Below are 19,431 nucleotides of genomic sequence, written 5' to 3'. Positions count from 1 at the left end.
TATATATATATATATAAAAACACCCAGCAGTATCTTAGCTGTTCCCAGGACTGCGCTCTTCTGGACAGAGATCTCCGATGTTGTTCCCGGGATCTGCTGGAGCCACTCGCCTAGTTTGGGAGTCACCACACCTAGTGCTCCGATTACAACGGGGACCACCGTTACCTTCACCCTCCACATCCTCTCGAGCTCTTCTCTGAGCCCTTGGAATTTCTCCAGCTTCTCGTGTTCCTTCTTCCTGATATTGCTGTCATTCCGGACCGCTACATCGATCACTACGGCCATCTTCTTCTGTTTGTCTACCACCACTATGTCCGGTTGGTTAGCCACCACCATTTTGTCCGTCTGTATCTGGAAGTCCCACAGGATCTTAGCTCGGTCATTCTCCACCACCCTTGGGGGCATCTCTCATTTTGACCTTGGGACTTCCAGGTTATACTCGGTACAGATGTTCCTGTACACTATGCCGGCCACTTGGTTATGGCGTTCCATGTATGCCTTGCCTGCTAGCATCTTGCACCCTGCTGTTATGTGCTGGATTGTCTCTGGGGCATCTTTACACAGCCTGCACCTGGGGTCTTGCCTGGTGTGATAGACCCCAGCCTCTATGGATCTTGTACTCAGAGCTTGTTCTTGTGCTGCCATGATTAGTGCCTCTGTGCTGTCTTTCAGTCCAGCTTTGTCCAGCCACTGGTAGGATTTCTGGATATCAGCCACCTCCTCTATCTGCCGGTGGTACATACCGTGCAGGGCCCTGTCCTTCCATGATGGTTCCTCGTCTCCCTCCTCTTTCTTGGGTTTCTGCTGCCTGAGGTATTCACTGAGCACTCGGTCAGTTGGGGCTATCTTCCCAATGTATTCTTGGATGTTCATTGTCTCATCCTGGACTGTGGTGCTGACACTCACCAGTCCCCGGCCCCCTTCCTTCCGCTTAGCGTACAGCCTCAGGGTGCTGGACTTGGGGTGAAACCCTCCATGCATGGTAAGGAGCTTTCTTGTCTTTATGTCAGTGGCTTCTATCTCCTCCTTTGGCCAGCCTATTACCCCAGCAGGGTACCTGATCACGGGCAGGGCGTACGTGTTGATGGCCCGGATCTTGTTCTTACCATTCAGCTGACTCCTCAGGACTTGCCTGACCCTCTGCAGGTACTTGGTGGTTGCAGCCTTTCTAGCGGCCTCTTCATGGTTCCCATTTGCCTGCGGGATCCCCAGGTACTTGTAACTGTCCTCTATGTCTGCAATGTGGCCTTCTGGTAGTTCAATCCCCTCAGTTCTGACTACCTTCCCTCTCTTTGTTACCATTCGACTACACTTCTCCAGTCCGAACGACATTCCAATGTCATTGCTGTATAGCCTGGTAGTGTGGATCAGTGAATCGATGTCTCATTCATTCTTGGCATACAGCTTGATGTCATCCATGTACAGGAGGTGGCTGACAGCTGCTCCATTCCGTAGTCTGTATCCGTAGCCAGTCTTGTTAATGACCTCACTGAGGGGGTTCAAGCCTATGCAGAACAGCAGTGGAGACAGAGCATCTCCTTGGTAGATCCCGCACTTGATGGTGACTTGTGCTATGGGCTTGGAGTTGGCCTCTAGTGTTGTACGCCACATCCCCATTGAGTTCCTGATGAAGGCTCTTAGGGTCCTGTTGATCTTGTACAATTCTAAGCAATATATATATATATATATATATATATATATATATATATATATATATATATATATATATATATATATATATATATATATATATATATAGAGAGAGAGAGAGAGAGAGAGAGAGAGAGAGAGAGAGAGAATGTTGCGTGATAGTCTGGCCGCAATCCTTTGTTAATCAGTTATTAAAGTTAGAACACACAGACACATGTATTTGCTCTGGAAAAAAACAAACAACCTGCTCGGTGTGATGTAGAAATCTACTAAACATTGACCCTTGAACCACATGTAACCCTGTTTTAGCATGTACCATTTAGACGTCTTTTAAAGCTCTGATAAACAGAAAATTGCTCAGTGGGCTATTAGTGAAATTAGGTTGAAACTAGTTTGTTGTAACATCCTGAAAAGATGACTTTTCATATTGCAATTTTCAACCACATTTAGATGTTCTGTGGATGTGAGTTTAAGGCCATGACCAGCCAACCGGGATAAAAATCATCCCTGAACGTCTGGTGCTTTGTGAGAAGGGTAGTGACACTCTGATCGTTCCATCAGAGTGTGTACAAATGTACTACCCCCAGGTATTTATGGGAACCTTACAACTAACGACCTTCTATGTAAACTCTATGTACATATTTGCCGTGAATATAGGTGTATGATCAGCCTCTGTTTTTCCTTTATAAAAAATAACTTTGTACATCTAATCCCTAAAGTTGTCGCTTTCTCCTTCTGCCACTGCTAACTGCGTGTCTGTCCCCTCTGCAGGTGTCCAACACCTGGCTGTGATGGCAGCGGCCACATCACTGGGAACTATGCGTCCCATCGCAGGTATGTAGGCTTATTCGGGCACTAGTGTGCACTGCTGCTTTCTATATAAGCTTGTACATGAAATGTTAGATCTACTGAGACTCTCCCTCTGCTTCTCACTCCAAAGCCGGCACACCGAGACTAATTCAAACATTTTATTTGATCCTGACATGCCAGAGGCAATAATGTAGCGTGAGCCCAGGAAGCAAAGACGGTCATTGACTTTGATATGCATCAGTAATTTACTTCTTGCTGTCTGTCCTCTTCTTGCTAAATGACCTTGGTATGCCTTGCATTCTTGATTTCCCTTTACTCACATCTTTCTCCTCTCTCCTTTCAACCCCCTCTCACCCCTTGCTTCCCCCCTTTTCGTCCTTCTCTTCCTCTGCCTGTCTTTTCTCTCTCAGTCTGTCTGGGTGTCCTCTCGCTGATAAGAGCCTTCGGTCCCTCATGGCGGCCCACACCCCTGAACTCAAGTATGTCTGCTCTACACCTTCACTGCCTTTTCGCTGCCACTTCAGCTCACTGCTACTGACACTGTCCAGCACCACAGCACTTCATTCTGCTGACGTTAACTTATCTATTGTTGCTGGCTGCTTTCTGTGCTACCGCTGCATCTGTCATGGTGGTTTTTCCTATGTCTGTGCTTGCTTTCACTTCAATTACTTCATGTAAATGTGAATGAAACTTACAAAGGCTTTTCACAGCTCAACATGTACAGATACCGGGTGTGTTCGAATGGCAAAGAGCCTGGAAAGCTAGAATAACTTTTTCATATAGCACGGTGAAATCAGAGCTTACAATACAATACAAAATGCAAATTATCAATGTAATTGATAAATACTAAAACAAGCAATAAATCAATTATAACACAGTTATACAATTATACACAGGTAAGCTGAAAAGCAGCTGACAAATATAAAAAAAATACATTAAAAAAAATTATAGATCTATAAAATCCTAAAATCAGTTCTAATACAAATACAAGGTGTAAATGGCTGGGCAGGATTGGGATGATATGTGTTCAATGATGATCACTCAGAACTAAACCAGAGTCCAGAGAGAGTTTTTTGTGTGCGTATCAGAAAGGAGGAAACTGAAGCCTAGAAGGGAAAAAAGGGCTGAATTTATTTTATTTTTTTAAGATCAGTGGATTAATTTTGACCATGGGCCTTATTTGAAAGACAGGACTAGACAAGATCTTTGGTGTTTGACTGAAATAGTCACTTAGATGAAAATAAACATTTCTCCCACTGAAAACACAACATCTATGAACAGAAGCAACTTCTTGGTCATTACAATTACATTTATATAGCACCACTTCACAGCAAGTGTTCATTATTATTGTAAAGACAACAACAACAACATTATTATTATTATTATTATTATTATTATTATTATTATTATTATTATTAATAATAATAATAATAATAATAATAATAATAATGAAAGATTAGACAGAGAACCTCAAAGATCAGACAACTATGTGTAAGCACTTAGAAACAGTGGGAAAGAAGAATTCCCTTTTAACATGAAGACGCCTCAGGCAGACCCGGTCTGGAAGGGGCGAGTGGAAAGAGAAGAGAGAAAAGAGCGGCGTTGATGTGTGGTTCTGAAACTATACTCTTCCATGTTAGCAGATTAGGTCACTTTTAGAATGAAAGTTGTATTGCAATGGCTAAGAAATATGATTTCTGATTTTGTGAGGCGCAGCTGAGAAAGCTGTGTGCCATTCATGAGCTGACGGTACCAAGGGAGTCTAAAACAACAGCTAGACTTTTAGTGTCTCAAGGTTTCAAGGGTGGGTGAATCTGGGAGACACCTCTCTCAGCCCCTCCCTCAGCTTGGTTCTGCCAGAGGTTTCTTCCTGTTAAAAGGGAGTTTTTCCTTCTCACTGTTGCCAAAGTGTTTGCACACAGGGGGCCATCTGATTGATGTGGTTTTGCTGTATTGTTTTAGGGCCTTACAATATTAAGGGCCTTGAGGTGACTATTGTTGTGATTTGGCAGTATATCAATAAAACGGAACTGAATTGAATATACACATTGTGATCATTTGTTTAAGATTAAGCAGATAAATAGTAAACCTCAGTTTTCAGTTGTGAAAACTCCCTGTGTTAATTTTTTCTGCCTAACTTTGAACATTGCTTTGTTTTTTTTCCCTAGATGCCCCACTCCCGGATGTGACGGCTCAGGTCACATCACAGGAAACTATGCCTCACACAGAAGGTAACAGAACACAAATGCGCGTGCACACACACACACACACACACACATACACAAACATACATATGTATAGCTAGTCAGAGAGGCCTAGCGACAGTTCACGATAGATTAGACAGGCACCACATACACATAATCCTATTTTCATCCATATTAGGCGTTTTTCAATGGATTTGGTTTGTCATTTGGTTGAAGAACCTCTGTAAAATTATTCTTCCTTACCATGTTCTCTTCCTTTATTAAGTAATCACTTCACCAGACCTTTTCTTTCCAGCCCTATGTTATCAACTCCATACTTTCTGTTTTCAGTCTCTCTGGGTGCCCGCGTGCCAAGAAAAGTGGAATTAAAACTCCTGCCAAGGACAACCAGGAGGACTCCGAGCTTTTAAAGTTCGTACCGCTCAGAAAGTCATAACGTCTGCTTTTAGCATGACTGACGGTAAAACTAAAATGCAATAAAGGAAAGAGAGAGCGAGAGAGAGAGACAGAGAAAGAAAGAGAGGAAAGTCACTGTGAATCATATGCAGAGGTAGTGATCTGTCCCCGTAACTGAATCAACTTACTCATGGGAAAATACACTTACTGCAGATACTGATTCTGAATATAATTCATGGTAGACTATTGCAGAGTACATTGTTATTACATAAGAAATACATGGGCTTCATATTGCACACAAAACTGTTAATATAACAGTATGTGGAGAAAGCATGTACCAAATTGTAATAGCTCATTTGTCAGCAATATCTTGCATTGTAATAATATGTCCAATACAGAATTTAGCAAAACTGCTAAAAACCTTTCAGTTTTTAAGATAAGAATTATCTTAGTTTTCGCTTTACTTTCATTTTTGCATTCTCCTTGTCTAACCTTTGTGCCCCGTCATTCTCTTTCTTTCCGTATCTGCTTCCTGTCTTCCATACTTTTTCTTCTCCTCTCTTCTTCTTCTTACCACCTCTGCTCTCTGCAGATGTCCGGTGCCGGGCTGTGACAGCCTGGGCCACATCAGTGGAAAGTACGCCACACATCGTAGCGCTTACGGGTGCCCGCTGGCGGCCCGTAGACAAAAGGAGGGTCTTCTGAATGGCACGCCATTCAACTGGAAGGCCTTCAAGACAGAGGGTCCAACCTGCCCCACCCCAGGTTGTGATGGCTCTGGACATGCTAACGGAAGTTTCCTCACACACCGCAGGTAAGCTTAGGCTTTGATCAGTATCTTCAAATTTGAAACAAATCGATTAAATGAGGAATTCAGATTTTATAAAATGCAGCCAACGGCCAAGTATCTCTGAATCTCTCTTTTTTAATGTGTGGATATTTTAGTTATTTAGTTATCTCTTTTAAAAATGTATCACAAATGCTAAAATGTAAAGCTTCAGTTTGATACTATATTTTTAAATCGCTATGTCTGACCCAAAGAAGAATACGCAAATCTCTGTAAACACCCCATAAGTTGGTCATTTTCAACTTTAAACTGATTTAAACGTAGTCAAGTCTTTATTCTAAGTTAAGCTAATTTACAGCTTGATAGTTAAAGATGAGCACTTGAACACTTTGGAAATATTTATTTGCTTTGTCGAAAGTTAAATAAGAATATTGAGATGTTTTCACCATGTGTTAAATAGTCTGTCTTGCCGTTTCCAGTTATTTTTCTAGGCTAAGCTTTTCCCCCATAGCAGCAGTATATAACTAACACATGCCACTGTAACTTATAATGTTCTTTATGTAGATGTAATGTTAAATTTGACCCTCTCTGAATTTCATTTCAGCCTCTCAGGATGCCCCAGAGCTTTGTATGCTAAGAAGAAGGCCAAGTTCCCTACAGAAGACTATCTGAGCACTAAGTTCAGAGCCAGTGATGGTACGATGGTTAATTAAGAAAAATCTATGTGTTTACTGAGCGGAACCCCCCCCCCCCCCCTTGTTACTGAGTCAAATAATAAAAATGCCAATGTTAGAATAGAGTTTTTTTTCTGTTTTCTTTTGGGGGGTTTTTTTTTTGCAAAACGTGCTTTTCTCTTCGCCTCTCCTTTAGTTTTGGACAATGATGAGGACATCAAGCAGCTCAACAAAGAGATTAATGACCTTAATGAATCCAACAATGAAATGGAGGCTGACATGGTCAACCTGCAGACTCAGGTGTGTGTTTGTTGTTGGGGTTTTTTTTTCCCTTTAGTGTGATCTTCAGTGTATGCTCTTGTTTTCTCGAGGAGCTCCAGTTTCTCCATGCAACAGCAGTACTGCCTACCTTAGCCAGTCTCTTGCGAAAGAGATAAAGTAATTATTGATCACTGTCACCACCTTATGAAACCTTGGTTTCATAAGCATGACACTGTTGAGAATGAATAGAGAACTATAATTTTAGGAGGATATTTATCTGGAACGTCTTTTACCAGGATTACAGTTTCTGCAGTTAAGACTCTAAAGAGCACTGCAGGCAGCAGGACACTTTAAAGATGGGTAAAAATTGTCCAGTATCAGTATTGCATCTGACCAATCACATTGTTGTGATGTGTGATGCATGGTGTTTCCACATCCCAAAATTATGTCATCGCTACAATCTGACTGGTTACTTGCAATGTTGAACTGGAACCAACATTAGATTTGTGGACCCAGGAACAATGAAGATGGTGCGAGCCACTAGAGAAGACAAAAATGTCTGTATAATGTCTGGACTATGGCCACTACATTGCCAGTCACCACAGCTGTTATTAAATAGATATGAATTTCTAGTTGAATATTAAAACATTTGCTGATGGTCTGCTGCTGTGCGTTGCAGATCTCCTCTATGGAGAAGAACCTGAAAAGCATTGAGCACGAGAATAAGATGATTGAGGAGCAGAATGAGGCTCTGTTCATGGAGCTGTCTGGTCTGAGCCGAGCCCTCATCCGCAGCCTGGCTAATATCCGTCTGCCGCACATGGTAAGTCCGCATTCACACCCTGTTGTCATTGATTGTGCATTTGTTTGAAGGCAAATCTGGTGCGCTGAAGAGCGTGTGGAGCCTTGTTTCTGTTTGCCCCCCTCAGTTGAGATTGGTTTTCATTTGCACCACAGCAGGAGCCAATCACAGAGCAGAACTTTGACAGATACATCAGCACCCTGACTGACATGTACACCAACAAGGACTGCTTCCAGAGCCCCGAGAACAAGGCTCTGCTGGAGAGCATCAACAAAGCTGTGAAGGGCATCAAGGTTTGAGGCTCCACACATACAAATGGAGAACGCAAACTGTCCCAAAGTGCGGAGAACACGGTGGAGGTGGAGTCAGGAAGGAGAGAGGTTGAAAAGCTCTATGATATATCGAAATATGATTCAAAAACAAAAAAAGGGAATTCAGGTTATTTAAGTAAATGGCAACTTAAAAAAATCAACCCAGGGAGCACTCTGTTGAAGAAAAGTGACGCGGACCAAAATCCACATCATGCTGCTGCTGGGATTCAAAGGAGGAACCAGAATAAGATCCATGTTACTAGAAGCTGTATCTGGGGGTTTAAATATACTGTATGTTTACCTGTTGTCTCTTTTGTGTCCTTAACTGTTTTTCGGAGAGGGTTTCGCAACTGGTCAGTCAGTTTTTTAGCATTTCTCCTCGGCCGGAACACTGAGACAGGCGAGGCTCGAGTATTGCTCACCAGAGCCCGGAGACAGGAAGAGGAACACTAACTGGAGCAGAAGACTCCCAACGCCACTGTCTCCTGTAGCATTCTCAATGGCAAGCATCTGCGGCTCTGAAAATCTCTCTGATCCACAACCATACTCGCACCACACCCCCCGGCATGCACCAAACTGAATGTGCGTTTGCTTGGTGGTATTACTGCAGCAATCATCAGTGGGGAAAAAAAACCTCATCGAGCAAGGTCGCAAGTTAGATTTAAACGCTGCAGCCCCCCCCCAATAAAATGATAGTAATAGTGTGCACACATTTCGAATTCAGTTAGTCATATCTATAGTACTTATCAGCCTAGGAATTGCACTTCATTTCAATGACTAGTTTTTGTGGTACAATAATTATTGTTATATATGAATTATTTATACCTGTGAACTTTTAAATTGTAACTTATTGCCATTTATGTTATTGAGGTTTATTTATTTGAAGCAATCTATTTATTAACTTTGTTTAGTGAAACACACACATACAAATGCATCTTTACTGATTATCAAGGTCAAAAAGCAATTTGCAGATGTCGTACGTCAATATTTTAAAAGTCTATATAGATAAATGACAAGGCATAGTTTGTTTTGGAGTACTTTTTAAAAATCCTTTTTAAGTGCAAATATTTTATAATAGACTCAAATTTTTTTTGATAATTTTACAGTAAAAAAAAATATTTTTTTGGCTTGTTGCTCGTTTTCCTCGTTTTTATTTTGTTTGTGTTCTTTCTGTTACATTAAAAAAACACAGATGAGGAGATGAAAACAAAAAGAAAGTATGTATTTATTATTTATTTAATATGAAAGAAATTGACTGATATGGCTGTATATTTATTTTGTTATTTATGTGCGTGATGTGACAGTTGAGTCTGAGTAGTCTTAAAGATCCTCTGCTAATATTTAAATAAAGAACGAAAAAATAAATAAAATCAGTACAAATACTGTTTGATTGCTTAGGCATAGATGTACCAGCAGCTGATTGTTAAAAAACAAAACAAAACAAACAAACAAACAAAAAAAAGACACTCAAAAGCAATCACTTTCACTATCCTCTGAGTATTTGCTTTTGTCAGGTGATGAGAACAATTTGTAGAGGAATTTAAAAAAATGTTACCTCTCCCAAGCGCTTTGTAGCAGCCAGAAGTGGCTCACCCACAATCTCTGTGACGTACCATGGCTGTTTAAGTAACGGTTTTGAATTCTTTACATCAGTGCAGTGGTACATGTATAGAGCTCTATTCCAGCAGTGTTTTAGTCTGGATGTACGAGTCTAAAACACACACAGCGACATATCCAACCCTCGAGGATACTGTAGGATGGCCTCCTTTGACAAACTTTTATCAGATAAACATACACACCCTTGTAGCCTTACTCTAGATTTTAATTTTTTGATGCACAAAGTGCCACTAAAAAATAAATAAATAAAGGAGAAGAAGAGAACTCACTTTCTTTCCTGACTCTTCGCATTTCTGCAATGTAACAATGTCTGGTCCTGAGGAGACCACAGCATCGAGAGAGTGGTGATTGTTTCAGATGCCTTTATTTCTCTGCCAAGATGGCCATAAGTACACTATATATACATTCTGTATAAATAGATTTTAAAGATGCTATATATATACATATATATATATATGAATATAAACATACATATATTTTTACAGTGTAATTGTTGACTTGCTCTTCTTCTTCTTCTCTTGTATATCCTTATCAAAAGATCACTAGCTTATTGGAAAGAGAAATGAGGAGGGATTATCAGTAGGAGGCAGTTACACCTTAATTAATATCACTAAGACCTGCTCAACTGTGGCTTTAAACATACCATTGAGTCAAAGCTGAAGGCTATGATACAGTACAATACTTTGGAAGTGTTCTCATAGGATTCCTTTTTTAAAATTTTCTTTCCTTGTCTGTCCCTGATCCAGAAATGTCAGAAACATCTACTGTATGTTGTACTACTGAATCTGAGAAATGAAACCATCAGTTTAGATGGTTGGCTCTTTGTTCCTAAGTGTCATGTGAGTTCATGTATGAAAATTTTTTTGAAAAAAAACACACAAAAAAAAGACGATGATGATGCCTGTGAGTAATGCGCATAGTGTTTAGCAACATTGTGCAGTGATTGTGTTAATAATGGAAACAGCTCATGCTCTGTGAGCTTTCCGATACTGAAGTGAGCAAGTAGAAGACCGTAGTGTAACCTGCCTTTGCGTTGCACCTGCTGTGGTGTACACGACCCCGTGTGTAACTCTGATGTCGAAGGCATGTTTTCAATGTGCTTTTAGCCAATGTAGAATGAATCTCCTTTGTGCACTTTCTCAATAACTGTTGAAGATGCCAGCATTTTAAGTCTTGACTTGTAAGAAACCCAATAGATAGATGACAGGCAATTGTCCCGCCTGTTTGTCACATAGAAAAAAACACACAAAAAAACAAGCCGTTTCATTCAGGGGGTTCAAAATGTATTTTTTAAAAAAGGAAGTGGTACTTTCTTTTCCAAACAAACAGGAAAAAAAGAACAACCAAAAGAGACTGATGGGAAGCAGAGTTTGGTTCTCAGGTGATTGGGGAGAGCTGCTAAAGCAGAGCAGAGCAATGCCATAGGTCAGCCAGTCAGCTGAGGCTAGAGGCAACAGCAGCGGCTGGATCAAGGCCTAGATGAGTGTGTGGGAGTGGGAAATTGATTTGCCCGGCTACACAATCTCCCCTTTGCTTTAGGAGGAGGCGTTTGTTGCATAAATACGAGCCCGTCACTCAAAAGAATGTCAGAGCCTTTTATGACTTTTATACTCCCCACACACCCCCCGCCAAAGCCCCCACACCATGACCCCCCCCCCCACCCCCACACACACACCCCCCATTCCTCATATTTTGTGTAACCTCTCTCCAGGAAAAATAGTTTGGATGCATTTGGTTAACAAAGTAGCGTATTCCCTCTCTTGAAATGCACGAGAATACTACCCGAGAGTGTTAAGACTGAATATTCTCCCAACTTATTTGATAAGGCATGACCCCTTTTAAACTGCTTGATGAAACTGTCTACTGAGGTATGTAAATGAATAACACTGAGGCCATGAAAGCATAGCATTTCAAAAAAAAGAGAAAAAATGTCAGCTGAGAAAGCAAATGCAGCCCACGGTTGGTTCTGCGCCCACACACTGTATGTTTTCTTATTTACATAAAAGTACCGAGTGATGGAGTGAGCAGATTTATTATTCTAAATTGCAAAGGAACAACAAAAGTGGTCAGGGCTCAGTTTCCCCCGAAGCACCTGGGACGAAAATTGAATTGAACCTGATGAAACATTCGGGGGAACCAGAATCTTGTTTCAGAGGGATCGGGGGAGGGGAGCGCATCGTCACCTGGCGAGAGCAGGTTGATGCCCACGCGCGCACACTCTACACTGAGAATAAGAAAGAAATATCAAGCTGAGCAAAACCAAAAGACCCCCAACATCCTCCCTGTTGTAGTCGCAAGCTGTGTGGTCTTATCATGTGTGCCTTTCTCGCTGAACTCATTTTGAGATAGGGTATGTTTACACCTGGTTCAAATACTGCTGAAAACATTTGGTCTGAATCTAGATGTTTTACGTTCAGGGGCGGGGTTAGCTTTGGGGAGGGGCTGGGGCCGATCATGTCGAATATATGCGTTTTCACATCCAGGCAGAGGCCGTTCTGTGACAGAGATGGCACGAAACAACGAGCCTAAGGAAACTGTGATCCCATTCTGTCGATTCAGGTACCAAAACTGCATGGACAGTTTCTGTGAAGGAATCTGAAGAACATCATCATCATTATCATCATCATCATCCTATCCATCCCTAGATAATGCATTAGTGTGCAGGGCATTATTTTGAAACAAGTGGAAGTGTCTGTACATATTTGTATTAAGAAGAAACAGTGTTATTGTTGTTGTATCGAAGACGAGTTGAAAATGGTTTTAAAAAAAGGAAAAAAAAAAGAAAATAGGTTGTGACAAAGAGAAAAAAAAATCCACAGCCAAGGGTTGTCCTGCTAGCACATTTTTACACAGATGAGCTATTTTTACTGGTGATTTTCTAGGTATTGATACTGATATCCTTTTAAAGTACAAAACTTCCAAAATTACAAGCACTTCCACAACGATAGATTGTACGGTGGTTTTTGTTACTTTTGTAGATGTGGTCGTTCCTTTGCTACAGCAACGTTTTTTAAAGTGGGACAGGCCTTGGCTGTGTGTCCTTGGGGTCTCCTGTTTGTTTGTTTGGGTTTTTTGCCTAATTTGTTTTTGTTTGGGAAGTAAAACACTGTAGATGGGCCAATTTTGTGACTGATTGTTTGTGTACTTGTGTACGTTCCCCTGTTCCTGTGTCAGTGTTATAAAGCAGAGAAGTGATGTCAGTTATTGTGGGAGTATGAACCATTTTAAATGTTCTCTATGAAAAACACAAATAAAGACTCATAGACAAGTGTGACTTTGTTATATCATTTTGTGCATGTGTGTGTGTGTGTGTGTGTGTGTGTGTGTGTGTGTGTGTGTGTGTGTGATCTTGTATATCTGTCTATGTGGGGAATTTTACACCTTGTGAGGGACATTTGTTGATCCCTGCCTGAGGAATCAGGTTCAGATTAGAATGGTTAATCCATATTGTCTTTGAGGGTCCCCACAAAGTAAATACATGTGTGTTTTCTTCTTTCTGTTATGATAAAAGAAAAATCTTAAACACATCTCTCCAGTGTGTGGATCTTTTGACTGGTCCTAACAGCATCACATGGTTGACTGATGATTAAGATTTGGTTTTAGAGTAAAGTTACAACAGTTTAATCATTCGTCCCTTCAGAAACCAAAGTTGATTGCCCACAGCTGAAAACTTTTTGCCAGTGTTGAGTAAAGTTTATTTAAATTTCTGGAAAATTCAAAGTCATTACGATTTATTTTCCAAACTAAAGAAATGCTTGAGCAAAAGTGTCTGCATTTCTTCTTATTTTGCTTCCAAGGAGCCAGATCTTCTTGTATTTTTTTTAAGAAGTAGCTCTTCAGGCCTTTTGTTTTTCTGCTTTATCCACCCATTTTAAATATATTCCGTTGACAATTTTCAAAGGACTGCTTTTGTTTGTTCGGCCCCTTCAACACCAGTGTTGGTCAAGTTACTTGAAAAAAGTAATCAGTAACTAATTACTGATTACTTCCCCAAAAAGGTAATCCCGTTACTTTACTGATTACTTATTTTCAAAAGTAATTAGTTACTTAGTTACTTTTTAAAACCACGATTTACAACCTGAAGAGGTGATAAAGCGATAGATCTTTCAGCCCAATTTTACTTTTTCTGCATAATCCATCATACAAAATGTAATCAAATGGAAAAGTCTCTTTTTTTTTTTTAACTTGTTTTAATCTTTTAACTTTATGCATCAAGCAAAAATTTAATTATATGCAACATTCTCTGACTTGAATAAATTAGTTTAACATTTAAACCTATTTTCTGCACATTCCAGCACATAAAATAAAATATTTTTTGTGTTTACACTCACTCTTTCAAATAGATGCAAGTAAAACACAGCAGAAAATAAATAAAGTCAAAGACTCAGCGGTCCTGTTGCTCTATTTTCACCTGTAAAGCAGGACTGGGGGGTAGGCGGAGGTTTACCATAGGCGGATCCCTAATGTAAACAAAGGAGCCATGCCCCGAGTGTCCAAACACGGGTGAAAAAAGTGGAGTAAAAAGAAGAGAAAAGTCAACATAACTAGCACGAAGCGGTAATGCAAGATGGCAGGATCTGATTGCTAAGACATAAGTTTAAGGTTAAGAGAAGTAAAGAGGAAAATAAGAAAGAAGCTCAGCTCATTACCTGTTAGCTGCCATAACAGGTAACACAGTTAAGGTTTCAGAAAAAGTATTCTGTCGTTTGTTTGCTCGATCATGCCTTAAACACATCAAAATGCATAGTGGGATTATAATACAAGTGAATACTGTGACAAGCACTGGTACTGAATAGGCAATCACTTAGCAGCAAGGTGAATCGGTGATGCATTAGTGTGGTCTGCACTTCCTCTTCTTTGATTGGGTGAAATGAGTTGAAAGTAATTGGATGAGGGAACCATGGGGAGTGCCCTGCATAATTTCAACAAAACGCCGTTTTAAACGCCGTTACAGCTGGCAGAGAACGCCGTAAAAAACGCCGTTCAAAGATGCATAAAAACGGCGTTTTGTGCCGAGTAGCGTAAAAAACGGCGTTTCCGTCTGTCTTTGAACGCCGCTTTTTACGTCACTCGGATGGTGCGTTCAGGGCGCCATCCGAGTGGCGGAAAAAGCGGCGTTTGTCGGAACAGAACGCCGTTTTTTTTCGGCGTTTTGAATAATTAAACGGCGTTTTTTACGCCATTTCTTAACCAAACGGGTTAGGAAAGTGGCAAATTTTGGCTCTAATGGCTTGCCATAGTGTTTCTCTGTGAATTTCCCATTACGTCGTTGCGCACTCGGTGCTTGCTTGGAAGTTTAGGGGTTTTTTTTCGCTGTAAAAAGTTTTCTTCCCACGCACAACGGACGCTAATGTTTTTGTCACTTTTTATGGAATCAAACTCAAAGTAAGGTCAGTACTTCCACGCTTTAGACGCTGCATGCTCATACTCTCTTCCACAATCGATATATGATCCACTGTTGACCTGCACACAGCTGTTGTCACCAACGGCGCACTTGCTTACGTCACTGTCATGAGACATTCGCGCAAAAAATCACGGTTTTTGTAACGCAGTGTTCCTACGGGAAAGTAACGGTAATCTAATTACCGATTTTGCAATACTTACTGCCTATCTCTGTTCAACACTGACCTATGAATCAAGCATAAATAGGGCAGTTTGTTACTAGCAGGCTGTCACAAAGGACCTAATTTGATCCCATTTCTTCAGATGAGTCTATGAAAAATGACAAAAATAAGAGTTTGATGGGCATACAATTGTATTTCTGCACCAACAAGGCGATTCCCAGAGAACTATTAACTGAAAACTTGGCATAGTGAGCAGTGTGTCCTTGGGAAACACTGATGGAATTGGAAAAATAGAGGGCAAATGATGAAGAAGCAGGACTAAAAAGCTGTGTACAGCAGATCATGTCATGTCCTTAAGAAGAAAATCCAGCAAAGACCTGACACAGGTCTGCAGTGATGCCTCTGGCCCTTCAGTTGATCCATCTACAGCATCATCAGTAATGCTTTAAGTGGAAGGGTGACTGTCATTCTTAAGGAAGGAAAATGGGGAGGAAAGGCTGAGGTACAGGGCCGTGCAGAGAGGTTTAAAGGGGCGGGTGCTCAAAGTTAAAAAGGGGCACATTGAACCAGGCTGAATAACAACAACACACATTCATCAAAAATCTAATATGGGAAGGGCAGGGCTGTGCTGATCTGAGACTGTAGACATTAAAAAGCCCACAGGAGAGATGGTAGCTGATTAAATGTCATGAGATAATAACAAAATGCAAAGATTGGTGACAGCGCTTGGAACCATAAGGCAACAAAAACTGTGAGAAATTATTTAGGCTCTGCCTGTGAATCACTCTTTGCTTCTCTTCTTCCTTCCTTCCATCATTTCATATATCACTCTCCACTTGCTATGTGAGAACAAGGCACAACTTGCTATTGCAATAAACTATAATCTAATTATCCACACCTAACAACTCCAGCACTTAATCTATAATAAAATGATCACAGAAAAATGTTATAGCCCTGCCTTTAGTAGCCTCACACAGCTCCTGCTGTTTCCTCCTCATGTCCTTACCAGCCATGTCTGGACAATGTTATATCATGAGTAATAATTTAAAAAAATCCATCTAAATAAAACACACACATGCACACACACACAGTGACATTTTAGACCTTCTTCAGAATACTGTATATACTATGGGCATCACGGTGCTGATCCAGAATCCTTACATTATTATTTATTACTAGAGCTACAATAATAAAGCAAAGAGGAGGGGGAAGTAATAAATATGAAATAATGTAATTATGATGATTCCATTTGTTTCACTATCCACTCTGTGCAGGGGCAAAGCTTATTACATTTTTAAACTGTAGAGATACAATCATTTTACTGCTGTAAAATCCAAATTTTGTCTTATTTAAAATATAAATCTAATATAATCTGCTTCTTAATGTATGTTCTTTAAAATACAGCGTGTGTTTTTTAATATATTATAATTATAATAATGCATAATTATGTGGACATGCATATTAGATCGTTTTTAGTGAAATATAATCCCTCCAGAAAGGCAGGAAAAGCCCGGAAACTTACTTTAAAACTAAATATGTTCTAAATACTTTAAAACTAAATATGTTCCCTGAAACGGTGACAGAGCTACAGACCCATGACAACTATATGCTAAAGCATATAGTTAGGGCTGGAGCAGGTGACCCTGAATCCTCCCTTAGTTATGCTGCAATAGACGTAGGCTGCCGGGGGATTCCCATGATGCATTGAGTTTTTCCTTTCCAGTCACCTTTCTCACTCACTATGTGTTAACAAACCTCTCTGCATTGAATCATATCTGTTATTAATCTCTGTCTCTCTTCCACAGCATGTCTTTATCCTGTCTTCCTTCTCTCACCCCAACCAATTACAGCAGATGGCCCCGCCCTTCCCTGAGCCTGGTTCTGCCGGAGGTTTCTGCCTGTTAAAAGGGAGTTTTTCCTTCCCACTGTCGCCAAAGTGCTTGCTCATAGGGGGTCATATGATTGTTGGGTTTTTCTCTGTACCAATGAAGCGCCTTGAGGCGACTTTTGTTGTGATTTGGCGCTATATAAATAAAATTGAATTGAATTGAATTGAAATGACAGCCAGGTAGCCAGCAGCTGTGACCAGCACTACTTGTGCAGTTAATAAAAGGACAGGTAATGTTTGTCGCGCTGTTGCACACACAGCTCGCTCATTTGTTTCAGTTCGTCAGCTGCAACAAGACAACTTACCAACGTGTACGTAATAAGCTGATACTCCTGGGTGCTACACACTACAGTGTGCGCTGTACACCTACTTACTGGTTGTGTCGCATCAGTCTGTGTCTCTGAGTTAACTTGTGTTTCTCCTACAGCTCCGGACCGCTAAAAATGCGCGTGCTCTTTGTGAGCTCGTTCCCGCCTCGTAACCAGCGCGTTTTGCCGTCAAGGGCGATCATTGGTTAAATGTGATCATGTGACTGATGCAAGCCAGATCCTTTTATTTAGCAAAACTGTGATTAATAGTTAAATATTATTGTTGAGGGGCACAGACAGGACTCCGCACGCACACACACATTAAAAAATAAATAATTTTTTTTTTTTTTTAAAGTTGCCTCAACAAAAGGGCACTTTGGGCACCCATCATGAAAGGGGCGGGTGCTCAAGCCCCTCTAGCCCCCCCCTCTGCACGTGCCTGCTGAGGTATGCTAATTTACACAAGAACTGGACTGAAAATCCATTACAGCATGTGGTATAAGTGATGAATCCGAAATTTCAGTTCAACTTGTCACCAATATTTACCCGGGAGGTCAGAAGAGAGGGACAGAACCGAGTGCTTCTACGGCATCTTTAAAGGATCTAGAGGCTCTCAAGAGTGATACTGAAAAGCTAGTTCATGTATTTATTACTTCTAAATTCATTATTATCAGGAGGCTCTAGAAACTACCTGCAGATCCAGAATACTGCATAAGAGTACTGACTAGTAGGAGAGAGCATATGTCTCCTATATTGTCTTTTCTTCATTGACCTCCTGTTAAATCCAGAACTGAATTTAAAGACCTGCTCCTCACATACAAAATCTTATATAATGAGGCTCCATCATATAAGACCTCATACTACCTTTTTGACAGAGCACTTTTCTTACAGACTGCTGGCTTGCGTGTGATTTCTAGACATTTCACTAAAAGAATGGAATGCAAAGCCTTCAGCTTTTAGCCAGTTAGTAATATACGACACACTGTCTTTCTACATATTAAACAAAATTAGGGATCTGAATTCGCTAGATTCATTTCAGATGTAGCTAGATTATTTATGTTTTCATCGCTCTATTTATATTTTGAGCAGCACTGCCATCTAGTGGATCATTTTCTGAACCTTTGTTGTATGAGATATGTTTTGAACTTTATCTATACTTCTGTGAATTCCAGGAATTAATCATTCCTGGAATTCTCAGAAGTATAGATAAAGTTCAAAATGCATAAGTGAATGAGACCACAGTAATATACTGTTGTCATAAAATGCAGCGAGTTACCGTAACTGTTGATGCGGTTTAGTGAAAAGAAGAATGCTGTTGGTGTTCTGGTTTAGCCAGTTAGTACTCATTATTATAATACTCCGTGATTTTGACACCATATTTTTAGAGGTGCTTTCTTTTTTTAATTTTAGCTGTTTACAAGAACAAGTTACAGGTATGTGGTGAATATGAGCTTAAAGTGCATACTCTTAGCTTTTATTTGAGGGGGTTGAGAAGAAGTTTATTTATTTATTACAACAGAGATTGAAAGGTAAATTCCAGCTGGGCTAATGCAGTATATGGAGTATGTTAAAGAATTCTGTTATGACTTCAGTTATGTTAAAGAATAATAAATTCACAACAAACAACTGCAGATCCATCACCAGTCTTTATTCTTCTTTCTGGAATCCAACAAAAAAGTTGACAATAAGATAATGAAAGAGCACATTTGTGCATTCATGTTAGTGTTTCTCTATGAAAAAGAAATAAATTTAAAAATTGTGTGTCTTTGAAAGAGTCCCATTCACTCAGTGAGCTGTGAACCTTGACACCTGGATACAAATACAAAAAAAAACTAATTTGCATTTATTATCACATACTGAGAGAACGAGTTTCTAAGGAGCCAGGTTTTCTTTAGTAAAAAGTAAAGTAATTTTTAAAGTGGATCTCTGAGGTTTCTGAAGATCTTTCTTTGAAGTTTTTCTTTGAACATTTGCTCATTTCAATACAGTCCTAGTACCTGAACATTTTCGGGGGGGAGGAGGGGGTAACGCTGACTTATGAATGTTCAAGCATAAAAAAAGGCACCTTATTCAAGGGATAGACCAGCATTGTAGCTACGTGTACAGACAATTTAGCAAAGAATTGATTATAAATTGTATCTTTAGGCCTTGTGTTACTA

The 19,431-nt window shown here is 40.2% G+C and overlaps 2 protein-coding genes across 6 annotated transcripts in view; one reads left to right on the top strand and one right to left on the bottom strand.

Annotated features, from left to right (window-relative positions):
• Window positions 1–11,159, top strand: part of myt1b (myelin transcription factor 1b) — a 142,096-nt gene extending 130,937 nt beyond the window's left edge. For 4 of the 5 annotated variants that reach the window (XM_082519368.1, XM_082519367.1, XM_082519370.1 and 1 more), the window contains 9 exons: window positions 2,422–2,484; window positions 2,871–2,939; window positions 4,629–4,691; window positions 4,995–5,075; window positions 5,653–5,874; window positions 6,452–6,543; window positions 6,718–6,821; window positions 7,462–7,605; window positions 7,740–11,159. In XM_082519368.1, the coding sequence (XP_082375494.1) occupies window positions 2,422–2,484; window positions 2,871–2,939; window positions 4,629–4,691; window positions 4,995–5,075; window positions 5,653–5,874; window positions 6,452–6,543; window positions 6,718–6,821; window positions 7,462–7,605; window positions 7,740–7,883 (982 nt within the window). In that variant the 3' untranslated portion in view covers window positions 7,884–11,159. The remainder of the gene's footprint in view (window positions 1–2,421; window positions 2,485–2,870; window positions 2,940–4,628; window positions 4,692–4,994; window positions 5,076–5,652; window positions 5,875–6,451; window positions 6,544–6,717; window positions 6,822–7,461; window positions 7,606–7,739) is intronic. The other variant, XM_082519369.1, reaches the window with a different exon arrangement.
• LOC309697475 (uncharacterized protein) lies at window positions 93–18,931 on the bottom strand. Its single transcript, XM_082519395.1, has 2 exons — window positions 17,339–18,931; window positions 93–1,664 (listed from the first exon to the last, which is right to left on the bottom strand). Exon 2 carries the CDS (start codon window positions 1,330–1,332, stop codon window positions 409–411), a length of 924 nt encoding a protein of 307 aa, XP_082375521.1. The 5' UTR covers window positions 1,333–1,664; window positions 17,339–18,931; the 3' UTR covers window positions 93–408.
• Window positions 18,932–19,431: the final 500 nt, after the last annotated feature.

The sequence above is a fragment of the Aulonocara stuartgranti genome, assembly GCF_965226115.1.
Source record: "Aulonocara stuartgranti genome assembly, chromosome: 20".
In the NCBI taxonomy this organism is placed as follows: Eukaryota; Metazoa; Chordata; class Actinopteri; order Cichliformes; family Cichlidae; genus Aulonocara; species Aulonocara stuartgranti.
This window is presented reverse-complemented; position numbering and strand designations above follow the sequence as displayed.